Source organism: Artemia sp. Qi Xiang Cuo, chromosome 5, assembly GCF_049724085.1.
Source record: "Artemia sp. Qi Xiang Cuo chromosome 5, ASM4972408v1, whole genome shotgun sequence".
NCBI lineage: Eukaryota > Metazoa > Arthropoda > Branchiopoda > Anostraca > Artemiidae > Artemia > Artemia sp. Qi Xiang Cuo.
Window position 1 is genome coordinate 29,717,615 of NC_142798.1, and position 23,504 is coordinate 29,741,118.

The following is a 23,504-nucleotide window of genomic DNA, read 5'->3' on the forward strand; positions in this document are numbered from 1 at the left end:
GTCCCTCCCCCCCCCTATTTCAAAAACCAGGACAATTTTCTCAGGCTCGTAACTTTGATGTAACTTAAGAGTAACACTAAACTTGATGAATCTTATATTTTTTTGAATCAGCATCATAAGCTGATTCTTCTGATGTACCCTATCTATTGGTATTGAAATTCTGTTTTTTAAAGTTTCGGTTGCTATTGGGCCGAGTCGCTCCTTACTTACAGTTCATTACCACAAACTGTTTGATAAGAATATTTTTTCTTACTGAAAGTATGGAGCAACATTAAAAACTTAAAACGCGAGTAATTATTCCGTATATGAGGGGGCTGCCCCCTTCTCAATACCCCTGTCTTCACGCTAAAGTTTTTTAGTGTTTTTAAAAAAAGTTCTGATTCTAATGAAACGGCCCTTGTGCTTCAGGTATAGTTCTTAAAGAATTGGGACAAAAGTTCTAGTTTTAGCGTCCCAGGAAATCCACCCCCCCCCCTCCGTGAAAAATCCCCTTTTCACGAATAAGTCCTTCATAGAAAGTTCTTCACACGTAAAATTCTTCCCCTGGGAAATTACCCTGGATAATAGTAGTATGTTAACTTATACTTTGCCGAGACATATAGCAAATACCATGTTATTCTACCAGACATATAGCAAATACCATGTTATTCTAGTAGTCCTATTCTACAGGTCATCACACTCTTTGCCAGGGGAATGACGCAATTTCGAAGTTCAATGTCTTTTTGGTGATAAACCCAAACCGGCACGTCTTGTTTCGTTGTTATGCAATTATTTTTGTATATATTCAACTTTCATATTAGTGTGACCGCCATTTTTTGATCTGGTTAAGTGGGTATAATCTGGTTTGGTTTGCTATTGCGAGAGGACTCAAGCGATTTCTTTCTTTGTCAAGAGGTTTACGTAATTAATTAAACCTGTATTATAAAACCGGCGTGTCTTGTTTCGGGTTTTAACGGGCAAGTTTTTTGATAACTTGATAGGTGATTAGGATTTGAATAAAAGGAATTTTTCTGACGTAGATTTTTAGTTCATGATACAAGTCTTTTTAGCATTTGCACAAAAGGAGTAATTAGTGATTGGAAAATTTTTTTTGATAACTTGATAGGTGATTAGGATTTGAATAAAAGGAATTTTTCTGACGTAGATTTTTAGTTCATGATACAAGTCTTTTTAGCATTTGCACAAAAGGAGTAATTAGTGATTGGAAAATTTTTTATTGCCGAGAAGAATTGATAGTCAAATATATTTGGTGTTGGTGATATTATGACCCTCCAAGTCCCCTGGGGAAAGGGCTGCACAGTGTATCGGTATCGGACGTATTATTTTTGGGCGTATTGCTATCGCAGGTATCTATACAGATTTTTAGTAGCTCGTATAAAAGATATTACTCATATCTACGTTCTTCATATAAATTCAACCATCAGCAACTTCAAAAAGGCACTAAAAACGGCACTTTTGGTGCAATGTCTCAAGTGGAGAGTGGTGACAATTGAGATATATGGAGCAATTGCCTCCTATTTTTGAAAAAAATACCTTTTTGTGGCATTTATACTTTTAAAAAATAAAAAGTTCAATATTCGAACCTAGCTTCAGCAGGAGCTTAGGATAGTAGTGGTGACAAATGATATATAAGGAGCATTTGCACCCCATTTTTTAAAAATACAATATTGTTTCATTTACAATTTTAATATATACAATATTCAATATTCGAATCTATCTACAGCAGGAGCTTATGATAGTAGTGGTGACAAATGAGATATAAGGAGCAATTACCCACTAATTTTTAAAAAATAAATTTTTGTGGCATTTATACTTTTTAAAAATACAAAATTCAATATTCGAATCTATCTCCAGCAGAAGCTTAGGATAGTAGTGGTGACAATTGAGATATAAGGAGCAATTACCCCCCTATTTTTGAAAAATACCTTTTTTTGGCATTTATAATTTTAAAAAATTAAAAGTTCAATATTCGAACCTATCTTCAGCAGGAGCTTAGGATAGTAGTGGTGACAACAGAGATATAAGGAGGAATTGCCCCCTATTTTTGAAAAAATACCTTTTTGTGGCATTTATACTTTTAAAAAATACAAAGTTCAATATTCGAACCTATCATCAGCAGGAGCTTAGGATAGTAGTGGTGACAATTGAGATATAAGGAGCAATTGCCCCCTATTTTTGAAAAAAATACCTATATGAGGGGGTTCGCCCCTTCGTCAATACCTCACTCTTTAGGCTAAAGTTTGTTTATTGCTTTCAAAAGAGCTATTTATTCTAATTAAGCGACCTTTTTGATTCAGGGGTCATTTTTAAAGAATTGGAACAAAATTTGAACATGTCTTTTTTTAGTGGTCAATTTACTTCTTAGTGTTAAATGACAGATTTCCAAATACGATCATTTTGAAAAGCAGACAAAAAAAATTGGTTTGTTCCCTCATTTCTGTAAGGCAGGAGATAACTTAATTTACTTAGACAATGAACTATATTAATTAGTGATTGATTGTATCAGTGGAGAAAAAAAAGGATTAAACTGATTAACAGTTAAGGTAACCCCAAAGGAGCTGTCAACTGAGGTAATTTGTTATAAATTTGAAAAATACCTAACGACGAATCGGAAATGGTTGATTAACATTTGCAAAAAAAAGGGCTAATGGAATTTGCGAATTGGAGGAGATGGAGTGGTTATGCACTGTATAATACACAAGTGATGTTTTGGAGAGTATTGTCAATTTAAATAGGATCGAACGTTCCCCGAAGGGTTTAGTTAAATTGGGTTGAGTTGCACGAAGGTTCAGTAGTACGAGAGTTCAGTAGCACGGGGGTTCAGTTGTACAGGGTTTCGGTTATACAGGGGTTCAGTTACATGGAGGGATTCAGTTGACCAAGGGGGGACTTTGGGCAGTGTGTGTCTCTTTAGGCTGTGTGTCTCTTTGGGCAGTTTGAATCTTTATGGTCTATGTGTGCCTCTTTTGGCTGTTTTGGCCTGTCTGTGTCTCTTTGAGCTGTTTGTGTCTCTTGAGACTGTGTGTGTCTCTTTGGGCTGTGTGTCTCTTTGAGCTGTTTGAGTCTTTTTGGTCTGTTTGTGTGTCTCTTTGGGCTGTTTGAGTCTTTTTGGTCTGTGTTTGTATCTTTGGGGGCTGTTTGTGTCTCTTTGGGCTGTGTGTGTTTCTTTGGGCTTTGTGCGTCTCTTCGGGCTGTGTGTCTCGGTGGACTGTTTGAGTCTTTTTGATCTGTTTGTGTCTCTTTGGAGCTGTTTGAGTCTTTTTTGGGCTGTGTTTGTCTCTTTGGGCTTCTGTCTCTTTGGGCTGTTTGTGTTTCTTAGGGCTATGTGTGTCTCTTTGGACTGTTTGAGTCATTTTGATCTGTGTGTCTTTCTTTTGGCTGTTTGTGTCTCTTAGGAGTCGTATGTGCCTCTTTGGGCTATGTGTGTCGCTTTGGAGAGTTTGAATCTTTTGGTCTGTATGTGTCTGTATGGGCGTGTTTTTGTGTTCTTGTTTTTACTTTTGCTATTTTTGTCTATTATATGCCATGTGTGTGTCTTTTGGCAGTGTGTGTATCTTTTGATGGATTTTAATATTTTTTGTATGTATTTGTCTGTATGGTCGTGTTTTTTCTCGTTTGGGGGTGGGTGTGTGTCTTTTGGCTTTTCGTGTCTATTCGTACTGTGTGTTTTTCTCTTTAGCCTGTGTGTGTGTGTCTCTTTGGGATGTGTGTGTCTCTTTAGGCTGTATGTCTCTTTGGGACAGTTTGAATCTTTATGGTCTGTGTGTGCCTCTTTTGGCTGTTTGTGTCTCTTCGGGCTTTGTGTCTCTCTGTTGGATGTGTGCGTCTCCTGTCTCTTTGGGCTGTGTGTCTCTTTGAGCTGTTTGAGTCTTTTTGGTCTGTTTGTGTGTCTCTTTGAGCTGTTTGAGTCTTTTTGATCTGTGTTTTGTCTCTTTGGTCTGTTTGTGTCTCTTTGGGCTGTTTGTGTTTCTTTGGGCTTTGTGTGTCTCTTCGAACTGTGTGTATGTCTCTTTAGCCTGTGTGTGTCTCTTTGGGCTGTGTGTATCTCTTTAGGCTGTATGTCTCTTTGGGCAGTTTGAATCTTCATGGTCTGTGTGAGTCTCTTTTGGCTGTTTGTGTCTCTTCGGGCATTGTGTCTCTCTGTTGGATGTGTGCGTCTCTTGTCTCTTTGGGCTGTGTGTCTCTTTGAGCTGTTCGAGTCTTTTTGGTCTGTTTGTTTGTCTCTTTGACCTGTTTGAGTCTTTTTTATCTGTTTGTGTCTCTTTGGGCTGTTTGAGTCTTTTTTGAGATGTGTTTTTCTCTTTGGGCTTCTGTCTCTTTGGGCTGTTTGTGTTTCTTTTGGCTATGTGTATATCTTTGGGCTGTTTGAGTCATTTTGGTCTGTGGGTCTTTCTTTGGGCTGTTTGTGTCTATTAGGTGTGGTGTGTGCCTCTTTGGGCTATGTGTGTCTCTTTGGGACGTTTGATTCCTTTGGTATGTTTTTGTCTGTGTGTGGGGGTTTTTTTTTGGTCTTGGTGGGTTTCTTTGGGGGGTTTTCGTCCGATTTGGCGGTGTTTCTAGTTTGACTGTTTTAGTCTTTTTTATCTCTTTTTGTCTCTTTTATGTGGTTTTTTATTTTTTTTGCTGTGTTTTTATATTTGGGCTTCTGTCTCTTTGGGCTGTTTGTGTTTCTTTGGGCTATGTGTGTCTCTTTTGGCTGTTTGAGTCATTTTGGTCTGTGTGTGTCTCTTTTGGCTCTATGTCTCTTTGGGCAGTTTGAATCTTTTTGGTCTGTGTGTGTACGGAAATTTCATTCAAGAAATTATGAAAATACTTGTAAGTAAGTAACAAACTCTTTATTGATTTCTCCTCTTGGATTAGCTTGTCACAGTTACATATTATGCAAAATACAATTCTCTCGTTCAAATGTGAAACTTAGGTCCATTCTCTGGTTCAAATGTGGAAAAAAACCCGTGTGAATGAGTTGAAATAGAACTTTTTATCTCTTTATCACAAACAATTTTCACTTAGCTAAATGATTTAGAAATTTAATTCAAGAATCTATTAAAAAATTCCCAGTAAGTAACAATTTCTTTTTTCAAGTCAACTCCTGGATATGCAATACGGAAATTTCATGCAAGAAATTAAGAAAATATTTGTTATCAAGTAACGAAATCTTTATTGATTTCACCTCTTGGATATATAATACAGATACTTCATTCAAGAAATTATGAAAAAATCGTAAGTAAGTAACTTTTTTCTCTTTATCACAAACAATTTTCACTTAGCTACATGATGTAGAAATTTAATTCAAGAAATTATTAAAAAATTCTCATTAAGTAACAATTTCTTTCTTGAATTCAACTCTTGGATAAACAATTTCATACTTCGATACACTATGTAGAAATTTAATTCAAGAAATTATGAAAAAATTCTCAGCAAATAACAATTTCTTTCTTGAAGTCATCTCATGGATACACAATACGGAAATTTCATTGAAGAAATTATGACAATATTTGTAAGTAAGAAGCAAACTCTTTATTGATTTCACCTCTTGAATATACAGTACAGATACTTCATTCAAGAAATTATGAAAAAATCGCAAGTAAGTAACTTTTTTTCTCTTTATCACAAACAATTTTCACTTAGCTAAATGATGTAGAAATTTAATTCAAGAAATTATTAAAAAATTCTCATTAATTAGCAATTTCTTTCTTGAAGTAAACTCTTTTATATTCAATACTTAAATTTCATTAAAGAAATTATGAAAAAAATATAAGTAAGTGGAAAATTCTTATAACAAATTCTCACGGTTAGAGACATAATATTTTTAATTTATTGTTAGCTCAGTTGGTTAGAGCGACATGCTAATAAAGCGAAGGTCGAGGGCTGGACTTCCTCATGAGCCATAGTTTTGACCTTCGTATGGTAGCTCCATAAGTTATTTTAGGGATATATTTTATATCAACATGCAAAGTCGACATAGCTTTATTTCATTTTTTAAGGTTCATTTAGACGAGGTTTAAGAAATTATCAAAAATTGTAAGTAAATAGCAAATTCTTTCTTGAATTCACCAGCTGGATAAACAAAGAGAGATTTCGTTCAAGAAATTATGACAAAATTCTAAGTAAGTAACAAACTCTTTCTTGAAGTTACCTCATGGATTTCTTTTTTTAATTCAATTGTTGAATAAACAAAAAGAAATTTCATTCAAGAAATTATGACAAAATTCTAAGTAAGTAACAAACTCTTTATTGTTTTCAAGAGTTAGATATACGATGTAGAAATTAAATTCAATAAATTATGAAAAAAATTCTCAGTCTAAGTAGCAAATTCTTTCTTGAATTCACCTGTTGGATAAACAAAAAGATATTTTGTTCAAGAAATTATGACAAAATTCTAAGTAAGTAACAAACTTTATTGTTTTCATGAGTTAGATAAACGATGTAGAAATTAACTTCAAGAAGTTATGAAAAAAGTCTCAGTAAGTAACCATTTCTTTCTTGAAGTCAACCGTTGGATACAAAGTACGGAAATTTCATTCAAGAAATTATGAAAATATTTGTAATTAAGTAACAAACTCTTTATTGATTCCACCTCTTGGATATACAGTACAGATACTTCATTCAAGAAATTATGAAAAAATCGCAAGTAAGTAACTTTTTTCTCTTTATCACAAACAATTTTCACTTAGCTACATGATGTAGAAATTTAATTCAAGAAATTATGAAAAATTCTCAGTAATTAACAATTTCTTTCTTGAAGTCAACTCTTAGATACACAATACGGAAATTTCATTCAAGAAATTATGAAGGTATTTGTAAGTAAGTAACAATCTCTTTATTGATTTCACCTCTTGAATATTCAGTACAGATACTTCATTCAAGAAACTTGATTAAAAACGTTTTGAAACTACATGCTATTTACATGCCTTTCCTTGGCACCTTTCCAAATGAGCGGGGATTCCCCACTGTTTCTTACACATTGCGAAAAGTGAGCAGTACGAAAACTCCACGTTTTCAACCAGACTGGTTTTTAGACAACACACCCACAGAGATGACACACACACACATAGAGACGAGACACGCACAGACACGACACACAAACAGAGTCATAGTGAGAGAGATATCCAAAAAGTTGGGTTGATCGAGATTCACTTAGAGTGGCGCGCCACTCTAAGTGAATCTAGATCAACCCAACTTTTTGGATATCTCTCTCACTATGACGCTGTTTGTGTGTCGTGTATGTGCGTGTCTCGTCTCTATGTGTGTGTGTGTCATCTCTGTGGGTGTGTTGTCTAAAAAACCAGTCTGGTTGAAAACGTGGAGTTTTCGTACTGCTCACTTTTCGCAATGTGTAGGAAACAGTGGGGAATCCCCGCTCATTTGGAAAGGTGCCAAGGAAAGGCATGCAAATAGCATGTAGTTTTAAAACGTGTTTAATCACGTTTCTTGAATGAAGTATCTGTACTGTATATTCAAGAGGTGAAATCAATAAAGAGATTGTTACTTACTTACAAATACCTTCATAATTTCTTGAATGAAATTTCCGTATTGTGTATCTAAGAGTTGACTTCAAGAAAGAAATTGTTAATTACTGAGAATTTTTTCATAATTTCTTGAATTAAATTTCTATATCATGTAGCTAAGTGAAAATTGTTTGTGATAAAGAGAAAAAAAGTTACTTACTTGCGATTTTTTCATAATTTCTTGAATGAAGTATCTGTACTGTATATCCAAGAGGTGTAATCAATAAAGAGTTTATTACTTACTTACAAATATTTTCATAATTTATTGAATGAAATTTCCGTACTGTGTATCCAACAGTTGACTTCAATAAAGAAATGGTTACTTAATGAGAATTTTTTCATAACTTCTTGAAGTTAATTTCTACGTCGTTTATCTAACTCATGAAAACAATAAAGAGTTTGTTACTTACTTAGAATTTTGTCATAATTTCTTGAACGAAATATCTTTTTGTTTATCCAACAGGTGAATTCAAGAAAGAATTTGCTACTTAGACTGAGAATTTTTTTCATAATTTCTTGAATTTAATTTCTACATCGTATATCTAACTCGTGAAAACAATAAAGAGTTTTTTACTTACTTAGAATTTTGTCATAATTTCTTGAATGAAATTTCTTTTTGTTTATTCAACAAGTGAATTCAAGAAAGAAATCCATGAGGTAACTTCAAGAAAGAGTTTGTTACTTACTTAGAATTTTGTCATAATTTCTTGAACGAAATGTCTTTTTGTTTATCCAGCTGGTGAATTCAAGAAAGAATTTGCTATTTACTTACAATTTTTGATAATTTCTTAAACTTCGTCTAAATGAACCTTAAAAAATGAAATAAAGCTATGTCGACTTTGCATGTTGATATAAAATATATCCCTAAAATAACTTATGGAGTTACCATACGAAGGTCAAAACTATGGCTCGTGAGGGGATCGAACCCTCGACCTTCACGTTATTAGCATGACGCTCTAACCAACTGAGCTAACAAGCCATTAAGAATATTATCACTCTAACACTTAGATTTTTGTTAAAAGAATTTGCTACTTACTTACAATTTTTTCATAATTTCTTGAATGAAATTTCCGTATTGCATATCCAAGAGTTGACTTCAGGAATGAAATTGTTACTTACTGAGAATTTTTTCAATAATTTCTTGAATTAAATTTCTACATCATTTAGCTAAGTGAAAATTGTTTGTGATAAAGAGAAAAAAAAAGTTACTTACTTGAGATTTTTTCATAATTTCTTGAATGAAGTATCTGTACTGTATATCCAAGAGGTGAAATCTATAAAGAGTTTGCTACTTACTTACAAATATTTTCATAATTCCTTGAATGAAATTTCCGTATTGTGTATCCACGAGATGACTTCAAGAAAGAAATTGTTACTTACTGAGAATTTTTTCATAATTTCTTGAATTAAATTTCTACATCGTGTATCTAAGTATGAAATTGTGTATCCAAGAGTTGACTTCAAGAAAGAAATTGTTACTTACTGAGAATTTTTTAATAATTTCTTGAATTAAATTTCTACATCCTGTAGCTAAGTGAAAATTGTTTGTGAAAAAGAGAAAAAAAAGTTACTTACTTGCGATTTTTTCATAATTTATTTAATGAAGTATCTGTACTGTATATCCAAGAGTTGAAATCAATAAAGAGTTTGTTAATTAATAACACATATTTTAATAATTTTTTAATGAAATTTCTGTATTGCGTATCCAAGAGTTGACTTCAAGAAAGAAATTGTTACTTACTGAGAATTTTTTAATAATTTCTTGAATTAAATTTCTACATCATTTAGCTAAGTGAAAATTGTTTGTGATAAAGAGAAAAAAAATTATATTTCAACTCATTCACTCGGGTTTTTCCACATTTGAAACAGAGAATGGACAAAAGTTTCACATTTGAACTAGAGACTTGTATTTTGCATAATATGTAACTTTGACACGCTAATCCAAGAGGAGAAATCAATAAAGAGTTTGTTACTTACTTACAAATATTTTCATAATTTCTTGAATGAAATTTCCGTACACACACAGACCAAAAAGATTCAAACTGCCCAAAGAGACATACAGCCTAAAGAGACACACACAGACCAAAATGACTCAAACAGCCCAAAGAGAAACACATAGCCCACATAAACACAAACATCCCAAAGAGACAGAAGCCCAAAGATAAAAACACATCCAAAAAAAGACTCAAACCGCTAAAAGATACAAAAACCTAAAAAAAATCCAAAACCCGTCAAACGATAAACACAGCCAAATGAGACGAAAAACGACCAAAGAAACACACACAGACCAAAAAAAAAAACCACCCAAACAGAAACAAACAGACCAAAATATTCAAACGTCCCAAACAGACCCACAAAGCCCAAAGAGGCAAATACGACCCCTAAGAGACACAAACAGCCAAAAGAAAGAAACACAGACCAAAATGACTCAAACAGCCCAAAGAGATACACATAGCCCAAATACACACAAACAACCCAATGAGACAGAATCCCAAAGAGACAAACACAGCTCAAAAAAGACTCAAACAGCCCAAAGTGACACAAACAGATCAAAACGACTCAAACAGGTCAAAGAGACAAACAAACAGACTAAAAAGACTCAAACAGCTCAAAGAGACACACAGCCCACAGAGACAAGAGACGCACACATCCAACAGAGAGACACAATGCCCGAAGAGACACAAACAGCCAAAAGAGACTCACACAGACCATAAAGATTCAAACTGCCCAAAGAGACATACAGCCTAAAGAGATACACACAGCCCAAAGAGACACACACAGGCTAAAGAGACATACACACAGTTCGAAGAGACACACAAAGCCCAAAGAAACACAAACAGCCCAAAGAGACACAAACAGCCCCAAGAGACACAACACCGATCAAAAAGACTCAATCATCTCAAAGAGACACACAAACAGACCAAAAAGACTCAAACAGCTCAAAGAGACACACAGCCCAAAGAGACAGGAGACGCACACATCCAACAGAGAGACACAAAGCCCGAAGAGACACAAACAGCCAAAAGAGGCACACACAGACCATAAAGATTCAAACTGCCCAAAGAGATATACAGCCTAAAGAGACACACACATCCCAAAGAGACACACACACACAGGCTAAAGAGACATACACACAGTTCGAAGAGACACGCAAAGCCCAAAGACACACACACACAGCCAAAAGACAAAAAACACGACCATACAGACAAATACAGACAAAAAAGATTCAAATCCCTCAAAAGAGACACACTTTGCCCAAAGAGACACACTTGGCCTCTCAGAGACAAAAATAGCAAAAGTAAACACAAGCAGACCAAAAAACGCCCATACAGACACATACAGACCAAAAGATTCAAACGCCCCAAAGCGACACACATAGCCCAAAGAGGCACATACGACTCCTAAGAGACACAAACAGCCAAAAGAAAGACACACAGACTAAAATGAATCAAACAGTCCAAAGAGACACACATAGCCCTCAGAAACACAAACAGCCCAAAGAGACAGAAGCCCGAAGAGACAAACACAGCCCAAAAAAGACTCAAACAGCTCCAAAGAGACACAAACAGATCAAAAAGAGTCAAACAGTACACCGAGACACATAGCCCGAAGAGTCTCACAAAGCCCAAAGAAACACACACAGCCCAAAGAGACACAAACAGCCCCCAAAGATACAAACACAGACCAAAAAGACTCAAACAGCCCAAAGAGACACACAAACAGACCAAAAAGACTCAAACAGCTCAAAGAGACACACAGCCCAAAGAGACACACACAGTCTCAAGAGACACAAACAGCTCAAAGAGACACAGACAGGCCAAAACAGCCAAAAGAGGCACACATAGACCATAAAGATTCAAACTGCCCAAAGAGACACACAGCCTAAAGAGACACACACTGCCCAAAGTCCCCCCTTGGTCAACTGAATCCCTCCATGTAACTGAACCCCTGTATAACCGAAACCCTGTACAACTGAACCCCCGTGCTACTGAACTCTCTTACTACTGAACCTTCGTGCAACTCAACCCAATTTAACTAAACCCTTCGGGGAACGTTAGATCCTATTTAAATTGACAATACTCTCCAAAACATCACTTGTGTATTATACAGTGCATAACCACTCCATCTCCTCCAATTCGCAAATCCCATTAGCCCTTTTTTTTGCAAATGTTAATCAACCATTTCCGATTCGTCGTTAGGTATTTTTCAAATTTATAACAAATTACCTCAGTTAACAGCTCCTTTGGGTTTACCTTAACTGTTAATCAGTTTAATCCTTTTTTTTATCCACTGATACAATCAATCACTAATTAATATAGTTCATTGTCTAAGTAAATTAAGTTATCTCCTGCCTTACAGAAATGAGGGAACAAACCAATTTTTTTTGTCTGCTGTTCAAAATGATCGTATTTGGAAATCTGTCATTTAACACTAAGAAGTAAATTGACCACTAAAAAAAGACATGTTCAAATTTTGTTCCAATTCTTTAAAAATGACCCCTGAATCAAAAAGGTCGCTTAATTAGAATAAATAGCTCTTTTGAAAGCAATAAACAAACTTTAGCCTAAAGAGTGAGGTATTGACGAAGGGGCGAACCCCCTCATATAGGTATTTTTTTCAAAAATAGGGGGCAATTGCTCCTTATATCTCAATTGTCACCACTACTATCCTAAGCTCCTGCTGAAGCTAGGTTAGAATACTGAACTTTGTATTTTGTAAAATTATAAATGCCACAAAATGGTATTTTTTCAAAAATAGGGGGCAATTGCTCCTTATATCTCAATTGTCACCACTACTATCCTAAGCTACTGCTGAAGATAGGTTCGAATATTGAACTTTGTATTTTTTAAAATTATAAATGCCACAAAAAGTTATTTTTCAAAAATAGGGGGGCAATTGCTCGTTATATCTCATTTGACACCACTACTATCCTAAGATCCTGCTGAAGCTAGCTTCTAATATTGAAGTTTGTATTTTTAAAAAGTAAAAATGCCACAAAACAGTATTTTTTTTCAAAAATTGGGGGCAATTGCTCCTTATATCTTATTTGTCACCACTACTATCCTAAGCTCCTGCTGTAGCTAGCTACGAATATTGAATTTTTAATTTTTTAAAAGTGTAATTGAAACAAAATGGTATTTTTAAAAAATATGGGACAATTTCTCCTTATATCTCATTTGTCACCACTACTATCCTAAGCTCCTGCTGAAGATAGGTTCGAATATTGAACTTTGTATTTTTAAAAAGTATAAATGCCACAAAAAGGTATTTTTTTTCAAAAATAGGAGGCAATTGCTCATTATATCTCAATGGTCCCCACTCTCCACTTGAGACATTGCACCAAAAGTGCCGTTTTTAGTACCGTTTTGAAGTTACTGATGGTTGAATTTATAGGAAGAACGTAGATATGAGTAATATATTTTATAAGAGCTACTAAAAATCTGTATAGATACCTGCGATAGCAATACGCCCAAAAATAATACGTCCGATACCGATACACTGTGCAGCCCTTTCCCCAGGGGACTTGGAGGGTCATAATATCACCAACACCAAATATATTTGACTATCAATTCCTCTCGGCAATAAAAAATTTTCCAATCACTAATTACTCCTTTTGTGCAAATGCTAAAAAGACTTGTATCATGAACTAAAAATCTACGTCAGAAAAATTCCTTTTATTCAAATCCTAATCACCTATCAAGTTATCAAAAAAAATTTTCCAATCACTAATTACTCCTTTGGTGCAAATGCTAAAAAGACTTGTATCATGAACTAAAAATCTACGTCAGAAAAATTCCTTTTATTCAAATCCTAATCACCTATCAAGTTATCAAAAACCTTGCCCGTTAAAGCTCGAAACAAGACACGCTGGTTTTATAATACAGGTTTAATTAATTACGTAAATCTCTTGACAAAGAAAGAAATCGCTTGAGTCCTCTCGCAATAGCAAACCAAACCAGATTATACCCACTTAACCAGATCAAAAAATGGCGGTCACACAAATATGAAAGTTGAATATATACAAAAATAATTGCATAACAATGAAACAAGACGTGCTGGTTTGGGTTTATCACCAAAAAGACATTGAACTTCGAAATTGCGTCATTCCCCTGGCAAAGAGTGTGATGACCTGTAGAATAGGACTACTAGAATAACATGGTATTTGCTATATGTCTGGTAGAATAACATGGTATTTGCTATATGTCTCGGCAAAGTATAAGTTAACATACTACTGATAATTTCATCCTCGCTGCAAATTCTCCCGAGAAAATTTCTTGCTTACGATTCCACCTGAAAAATATTCCTTAGCATACTTTCATTTGAAAAAAGACTTTTTTAATTTTATTTCTGATCGTTCTTCAGGTTATGGTGGACTTTGTGTAACATATTTTCTGGAAATCCCTCCCAACCAATGGAAAGTTTCTCCCGCGGAAAATTTCCCCATGGGAAATTTCTCTTGGTGATACTACCCCCGTGAAGAATTTCTTCCGTAGGAAATTCGCCACTCCCGTGTAAAAATTCTCCAGAGAATTCCAAACCTTGCTGAAGATTTACCCTGGAAAATACCCCCGGAGCATCTCCAGATGTAAAATTGGGTTGTAAACGAGAAAGTAAGACAAGTAACACAAATTTGGTATATGAATTCTGGCAAATTTACCCTGCATAAACTTTCCCCTGGAAACCTCATCCTTGGAAAATTCTACCTTGATGGGAATTTGTAGAAAATCCATCCTCAGAAAATCCCCCCCAGAACCATGCCAGTATTCAATAGTCTTTTTCCGGTGGGCTCTGGGGGGTTTGTTATCCCCAAAGACATAGCTATTGGACCTTTTAATTAGACTGAACAATATGGCTATCTAAACAATTTGATCAGATGACTTTGGGGAGGGGGAAGGTGTGGGAGGGGGCTAGCTGCCCTCCAATTTTTTGGGCACTTAAAAATGGGACAAGAACTTTTAATTTTCAAATGAGCCCTTTCCCAAATTTTATAAGACTAATAGTTCTGTACTATCACCCCTGGGAAGAACAAAGACACTAAAAAAAAAAAAAAAAAAAAAAAAAAAAAAAAAAAAAAAATGAGCACGTCTTGTTTTTTACACAATTTTAAAGATGAGAGATTGAAAACTCCACAGAGGGATTCTCTGATACGCTGAATCTGATGGTACAATTTTCAATAAGATTCCTTGATTTTTTAAGGAGGTTACCACCCCTTTTGGGAAATCAGGCAAATTTTCTCAGTCTCATAGCTTTGATGGGTAACATTAAACTTGATAAATTGTATTTATTTGAAATCAGTATAAAAAGCCAACGTTTTTGATGTATCTATTGTTATCAAATTCTGTTTCTTAAAGTTCTGTTTTTCATTGGGCCGAGTCGCTCCTTACTTACAGTATGTTTCCACGAACTGTTTGACTATAAATATATAAAATTATAGATCTATTACCTTTTTAAGTAACCAAAAAATTGGAAGGCAACTAGCCACTTTCCATGCCTTCCCCCCCCCCCCAAAGTCTACCGATCAAAATTTCGAGATAGGCATTTTGTACTGAATAATTGAAAGGTCCAATATCTATGTCTTTGGAATGACTTAATGCCCCTCCCATAGCCCGTGGAGGAACGACATTAAGCTATGAAATTTACCCATGGTTTACATCACAGTTATATAATTATCCAGTAAGTTTACCGCAGATGATTTCTGGCTCTTCATTCTCGGTGCGAACAAAAAGCTCCTCCCACTTATTTCTGCACATATTGTCCACTTATTGGTTGAGCCGGCCAAGTGGTTTTGTCAGTACTTGTTCCGTAGGTGATTATTCTTTGTCTACCCGTGAAAAGATCTAATGCTGCTTATGTTTATATCTGCAAAAACGTTCTCTGGAGCACTCGCACCTCGGTCCGGGTTTTTATAATGGATGAGATAGGGAAAGATCATACTGGATAATTATATAAACTGTGGTTTACATATAGTATTTGCTATTGGGGAGCATACAGAAATTTTTCCAGGGGGTGGATTTTCTTGGGATGGATTTCAATGGGGAGAATATCTCATTTAGATGGAAGTTCCGGGGGTGAACTTTCCAGGTGAATTTTTACATGGGGGGAATTCGCCGGAATTCATATACGAAACTCTTTTTATTTGGCTTACTTTCAATTAGGAGTCTTTTTTCAAATGAAAGTAGCCTATGCTAAGGAGTATTCTTCAGGCACAATCGTAAGTAAGAAATTTTCTGGGGGGGGATTTGCAGTGAGGATGGAATTGTCCGGGGGTAATTTCTCAGAGGAAGAATTTTACATGGGAGGAACTTTCTATGGAGGATTTATTTGTGAAAAGAGGATTTTCCACGGAGGGGGGCTTGTCCTGGTCTTATTTGAAAAGGATCAAAAATTAAATAAAGAAAAACAGTTTTTCTTACTGAAAGTAAGGAGCAACTATGCCTTTTACTGTGGAGTCTACCTTGATTATTCAGTAGCTATGTAAAGATACTCTTTATGTCAGACCCCCCCCCCTCTCAGTTGTAAATGAGTTATTGCTATGATTAAGAATTTCGTAAATCTCCAACGAGTGCAATTATCAGTGACCAGCATTTCAATAGCCTAAGAGATAACGATCCTTTATCACTAAATATGTATCATATTTCCTCTTAGTAATGTAACCACGTAGCAATATGCTTTATTTTGTTTTGTAACATAACCTAATTAAGGCTATTGGGTTCCGACTTTCGTGATAAGTTAAAGGGAAATCCGAAAATTCATCTCTTCAGTTAGAAGTAGCCTAAAACCTAAAAGTGCTTCAATGAAAAATCAAAACGTATTACAGGAAGCGATATCACATGTTCTGTACGTATTGCGGCAATAAATGATGATACGACAAAAAAATATTCCTTGAACTTAAAACCTTGATTCAATGAATTCTTGAAGTAAGGTTGAAAATCATAAAGCATATGCCCAAACGGAAACAGTTTTTTTGAAGCTGGATAAAAGTAAAGTGGTTTCTGAATTCCCCCCCCCCCACACACACACAAATAAGATTGTAATATTCATCACTTTGGTAGATTATAGACAATTTTGAGCTTACTTATTGGGTTTTTATTTGTAAAACAGCTCTGGGTGGCACATTAGTATTTAATAACCATAGAAATGTAACTAAAATAGGTGTGGTTTAACATAAATACAAATATAAAATATGATTCTACGCCAAATAAAATGTGTTTCTTATTTATTCACAAGACATGGTGCAGTGAAATCTTGAAAGACCTGGAAACTGCAATCTTGAGGTTTTCCTGATACAGTAGGTTGAACAAACCGGGGCTAGGCATTTACCCTCCCGCAAAATACCTCTCTGAAAATCCCCCCCTGAAAACACCCCCGGAAACCCCCCTTGGGAAATACTCTCCCCCCACGGCTGGTTGGTCTCTAATCCCTTTCGGCTTATTAAAAAGAACCAGAACTCTGAATTTTTGATCGAATGAGCATCCTCCGACGTTTCTACGACCATGAGGCGGAGGTGGGGATGAGTCCCTTTCCTATACGGAATAAATTCTGCTCATTTTGGGTTTCAATGTTACTCTTTACTATCGTAACAACAACGTAGATCAGAAATATGCCAGGAAATCAAGAAGGAATAAATATCAATTTCTGATTGATGCGTTTTAAAGTTTTTTTCTACCCCTCCCCCTACCCGAAAAAAATAACCCCCAAACAAAAGTCCTGGGTACGGCCCTGGGAATTACACATCAATTTTACATCCACCCTCCCCTTGTCTAAACGCCGGCTCGCAAACCAACCGACCCAAATAACAATGTGTTTGTGCATAAAATGGCGTTAATTAATTTTGTACTAATCTTCCTACAGTAAATCAGGCTCAGAAAAAAATACAAGTATGTATATCCAGTTTTTTTTTTTTTTTTTTTTAAGTATGTTCTTTTCTGTTTTTTTTATGTGGCTTATAATAGTGTCTTATTTTTTTTGTTGGCCCTTTACAAGCTGAGTTTCTTGGGCGTGTATAAACTTTACGTTTGTAATTGTTTTGTTTTTAGTATTAATAAATTGATTGATTGATTATAAAGAAAAATTTATAATAAACATATACAAAAGTCGGTACTTTCGCATTATATGGGCCTTTCTAAAAAGTCAAGTTTTGTTAATTCTAATGAAATAAAATAAAATAGGATGACTATATAATAGTCTAGAAACAAATTTGGGCTATATATTTGCACATTAGGAGGGGGGGGGGCAAAGTATTGCATATATTAAATATGTAACCTAACCTAACCTAGGTACCTTTCCCCCCTCTAAACTCCAAAAAGCAACACTTTAAATATCTTAAAACCACGCTAGACAAAGTATTTCAGCGGTGTCTTGAATCATCTTGTAAAAACGGGTTTTTCAAAGCGTCTCTGCCGTTTGACTGTAGCATCTCTTGTTGGACTTCTTTAGAGAGGCCCATATAATGCGAAAGAACATAAAAGTCTTTATTCTGAGCCGTTCCTAAGGTTGTTGGTCCCCGGGGAAAATTAGTTACAGCGCCTCCTCCCAACTTAAATATAAGCAAAAAAAGCTGAATCAAGGTGAAAATTTTGATGTTAAGGGGCAACCTCCCAGAGCCGCAGCGTCCCCACCATCCATGGCGTGCAGGGCAGCTTATCCGGTTGCCCTATCATCCCTTTGAACAGCTCTGCCTATATATACATGAGTTATAGCATGCGCATGTACGCTCGCATGTACGAACTTAAAAAACCTCAGGAACTCTTCACTTGTCTTCCAAAAATAAAGCTTCGTGGTTTGTTGTTTCGTTCAATTTCGAGATCTGTAATCAACTGCAGCCTTTTCATTAGCCTCTCTAAACTTGGTTGTTTCTTCTCTTGATTGACTCTTTCTCTTTTTCTTGAATAAGAAATTAAAGATCACATAGCAGGAGAACACCTTCAGATAGAGTTGTTACTCGTGGTTTTCTGCCGGGAGGCATCGTGAAACCAGCTGATATGATACCAAACAAAACTTCGGTTCGGTTTGGTTTTACGAATGAAACTAAAAAGTACGCAGATCAAGCCGGAATTAGTTGTTTTGTTCTAAGAAGTTAAAATCAGGATTTTTCATGGGAATGTATATTCTCACAGCTTTTGAAACTGAACGATTTTCCGTAATATGCTGGCCATAAACGTAAGTTTATTATTCCATAACTTTCTGTGCCCGCGTTAGACAGGCATTCCGCATTACGTGAAGAAATTTAATGGTGGAACCAAATATTTTCCCCACTTGTGCCAGGTTTTCTGTTTTACACGAGTCCCGGTAGGCCTATAGGCAGTTTCACTGTAATAATGGTTATTTGAATTTTTTTAGCCTCCAAGAGCAGCAAAGGCGTGGAGCCTTTGGGATGCCACAGACTTTGGCCCAGCCTGTCCTCAACCCATTCAGTATGTTGGAACATCTAAAGGAATTAGATCCATGAACGAAGACTGTCTATATCTCAACGTTTTTACGCCAACAGTAAGCATTTATATTGTTTATATAGTAATCTGAATATGTGAAATAGTTAAGAGAGAGTTATTTTAGATGATCTATGTTTCGAAAAGATTTGTTTGATAAAGGCAAAAAAGAAAGTTAAAAATAAATAAGAAACCAAGAACATGAAGGTGATTTTCAGTCAGTTGAAAGTTCTCTCCCATTACAAAATCTCCCATCCCTCTCATTGCCAAAGTTTTTGGAAATGTAAGCATTTTGATCCTTGTTTGACTTGAAAACGCGCAAAAAGTTTCAGTTTGTATCATTTGAGGCAAAGTGAGCCCGTAGCGCCTCCAAAACTCCTTCCCACCTCTTGCTTTTCAGCAGAAAGGTTGGCAGATTTTCCTCACCAGTCGGCTGGAAATTTTTTCAGCATGTATCTTGCATCAATGGCCATAAAGATTTTTGGGTGCAATCCCTTTATATGGGCCTTTCTAAAAAGTCAAGTTCGATTAATGCTAATGAAATAAAATAAAATAGGATGCCGAGATAATAGTTTAGAAACAAACTTGGGTTATATATTTGCACATTTGGGGGGTGGGGGGAAAAGCAGAGCATAGATTAAATACGTAACCTAACCTAGGTACCTTTTTCCCCATCTAAACTCCAAAAGACAACACTTTAAATATCTTAAAACCACGCTAAAAAAAGTATTTCACTCGGCGGTGTCTTGAATCATCTTGTAGAAACGGGTTTTTTCAAAGCGCCTCTGCCGTTTGACTGTAGCATCTCTTGTTGGACTTCTTTAGAGACGCCCATATAAAGGGATTGTACCGATTTTTGATTATTAGCCTTTCCAGACCGGATGCTATCTGGTTTTCTAGTTTCCTAGTTCGGGATTTTCTTCTCTGTCACGAAGAGTGACCTGCAGCCATAATCCGTGAAGCATATTCATCTTCAGAATGGAGAGTTACATCCAGTGCTAATCGAGGTGCTAATTAGTCTGTCTTTTCTTCGTTTGTAATATACTGTAGAGTAAGGAAATGTGTCTTCATGCAGGTGGTTATGCAACAATTGTAAATAAGCAGCCAAAAAGGGCGCTTCGTGAACCTCTTGGCTCATAAAAAGCCTGCTTTGTGGGGTTGTATCACCTCTTTACATTCGCTTGGGCCTTCGGTTCACGCAAAAATAACATTCATGTATGCTGAATTTAATGAGGTAATTTTGGTCAAGATCTCTCTCCTTTTTTTTGGGGGGGGGGAGGGGGAACTCCCTTCCTCTTTTTTCGAAAACCAAGCAAATTATCTCAGTAAAGCCCAAATGACCCTCTGGCCTTTAGAGGGTTTAAGGGAGAGGTAGCTCATCTCTCGACTATGGTAATTTCTGTTCGTTCAAAGTTCGACTTGTTATGTGACTTTGGCTCGTTTTAGATTTTGATATGGCTCTACTTTTCTTTGAAACACCCTTTTTGGTAAAGCATTTCTTAAAATGAATTTTAGAAGAATAATCACTTTAAGTTTGACATGTTCCCGTGAAACACGCAATTTTGCGACAAGCCCATAGCTGTAGCTTGCGTCGAAGTAACAAGATTCATTAGGATTCCTTAGTTCCAGATCCATCCATTCACCAAGCCAGAATTACGATATTATATAGACCAGGGGGGGGGGGGTAGTTGCGCCCCAATAATTTCAAGGAAAAAATATATAGCGCAACCCCCTTGACAATCTGGATAAGGACACCTCTCCCCCCCCCCCCTAATAAAAATGCTGGAGCTACGCCCCTGAATAGATCTTTTTTTAGAAAACGATCTAAAATTACTTAAAAACAGAAATGTTTTCGTATTTCGTTGGTTTTCAACGTATTTTTCAATATACAAGATTTAAGGAAAATTTAAAAATAACAATTCAATAGGCGAATAAAGCTGAATCTCAGCTACCTAAAAATAACATCCTAAAAACTTTTGACAGGGGGCTTAAACCTTAATTTTGGTTGAGGTTGAGCAGCTAATAATTATTGAATCTTTTATTGCTGCTTTTCAGCCGAAGTGTGGTAGAACATAAATGTGGTAATAAGGGCATATGACTGCTAAGATGATGGTGAACAACTTGAAACATTTACTAGCGATTTTGATTAATTTATTTCCTGTATAAAGCTTTGCAGCTTGAGAACCAAATCAGATACCTACAAATGATTTTCATTGTTTTTTTTTATGGAATGGGAGGGGAACCCTTTTTTCACTTTAAAAAAAAAACGTTACTTATAACCTTTGAAAGGGTCTTAGTGTAAAAATTCAACCAACTATATGCCTGAGGCATGAATATACAGTGCAATTTGACGAGCACATTGTATAAAGTGATCAAACATGTTATATTTGGAACTATGGAGGAGATTGTGTAATGCAATCAGACTGGTTTAGACACTTATTTCTAAGCTAAGACTTTTGATCATCACATTATGTATTCAAAAGGTTTATTCCGCCTTCTGTAAAAAATACTGGTTTCAGTCATAGGGTAAGAAAATCATGTTCTTCGTATAAATAATGTTTTTTACTAAAGATACATCCAAGCCGCGCGTGTTTCTGACTAAAAAATTGTCATACAATAATAACCTCTTGGCTGAAGGTACCTTGCATCTTGTCTAGAATTAACTTGCATATGGCGTTAAATCATTTACCAAAAAAAAATAACTATTTGCGAAAAAGGGTATAGCATTTGCGAATTGGACAGTATGAAGGATCTTAATTGTTGATTGAATAATAGGGGAGTGAATGATCCTAATTAGTGATCAGACCGTATGAAGGTGGTAAAAAAAGGGCTAAACTGATTATTAGTTAAGGTAACCCCGAAGCGCTTGTTAACTCAGGCAATTTGATATAAATTTGGAACAACATCAATCTATAAAAATGGTTAACGATGATAGAATGACCCTGTGACTTCACCTAGCTTTAATTCTTCGATGTGTTCTGTATAATACACAAGTGGTGTTTGAACAGTGTTGTCAATATAAAATATGGTCTGACGTTATAGTATACTAAAAAGTTGGTACTAAGAGAGATGTAGATTGCAATAAAAGATTTTTAATAAATAAATTCAGAACAATCCATAGAAATCCTTACAAATCAAGTAGTGAGGTATATATGAGTATGAATAATCAAGTATCATAAGCACCAACGACCCTAACCACCAGGGACTTCAACCCCCAAAGGTCCTCTATCCCCAAACTCCAAGGGGCCCCCTCCCTTCCAACTTGTTGGCCCCTCCCCCCATTTTCTTAATTTTTTTAAGTTTTTTTTTAACATTTGTTTTTAACTTTTATTTTATTAATTTTTTTTAACATAAAATTTTTTATCAACTTATTTTTACATCTCTTAGAATGACATGTAACATACTTAAAACAAAAAAATCACATTTAATATTTTCCAAATTCAAAATGAAAATGATATAGAAATGTTAGTCGTGACTTTTACTATTTGAAAAATATTGTTTGTAGTAGCACTTTTTTTTATTGGGATGAATTTTTTTTGGACTTCGAAATTATTCAAATTTTTTTTACGTATCTTAAAATAACATGAAATATGCTTATGGCTCTAACAGTTGTACTCTATGCTTGACCAAAGACACGATGCGGCTTTCCCACTCCCTCCCCCCATTTTTTTGAAGTTTTTTTTAACTTGTTTTTATTTTTTTTAACATGATATATTTTTTCAACTTTTTTTTACATATCTTAGAATGACATGTAACATACTTAAAAAATAAAAGAATCACATTTAATATTTTCCAAATTAAAAATGATAATTATATAGAAATGTTAGTCCTGACTTTTACTATTAGAAAAATATTGTTTGTAGTAGCACTTTTGTTTTTATTGGACAAATTTTTTTTTTTGGACTTCGAAATTATTCAGCTTTTTTTTACGTATCTTAAAATGACATGAAATATGCTTATGGCTCGAAAAATTGTACTCCGTGATTGCTCAGACATACGATGCCACTTTCCCAATGGTACTCTATGTCAGGTTATCGACACTACCTAGTTTATTGTATGTATTAAATCAGTATTTTTTACACAGTGGAACAACAAACACAACTCATAGCTCTAAGAAGTGAAGATGAAGCATTTTAAGAAAGTATGTTCACATGATAGTGTTCTTGTAGCATTGAATGCTGACAAGGAGAAGTATTTAAACTATGAAATAAATCAAGTGGTAGCACTATCAGAAACGTATGCTTGCATTGTCATGACAGTTAGGAATTAAATTTCTTTGGAGTACCAAAAAAATTCAACTCATATGATGATAGATATTCAAGATTGAGATTTCCGGAGATGATTGCACTCAAAGAGAATGCCAACATAAAAATAATAGTTGATGAAGAGGGGCATCTTCATACTAGTGCTTTTGGTAACATGTTACACAGTGTTTAACCATATCGTCAGCTTTTGAGTATTAACACTCAAATGAAAGCAAAGACAAAAAGAAAGGAATACTCACCTTTCGATATCACTAAACAGTTTATTTATACGCGCTAGATCTCTGAACTGCATAAAAATAATAGTA

General features: G+C 35.3%; 1 protein-coding gene and 1 non-coding gene across 2 annotated transcripts in view; one reads left to right on the forward strand and one right to left on the reverse strand.

Moving 5' to 3' along the window:
* The window catches only part of Gli (carboxyl ester lipase-like protein Gli), a 154,166-nt gene that overhangs the window by 64,947 nt on the left and 65,715 nt on the right, over positions 1-23,504 (forward strand). The window contains exon 2 of the mRNA XM_089089480.1: positions 18,849-18,995. Within this exon, the coding sequence (XP_088945606.1) occupies positions 18,849-18,995 (147 nt within the window). The remainder of the gene's footprint in view (positions 1-18,848; positions 18,996-23,504) is intronic.
* TRNAI-AAU (transfer RNA isoleucine (anticodon AAU)) lies at positions 8,414-8,487 on the reverse strand. The gene has a single exon. It is a non-coding gene; the product is annotated as a tRNA-Ile (tRNA).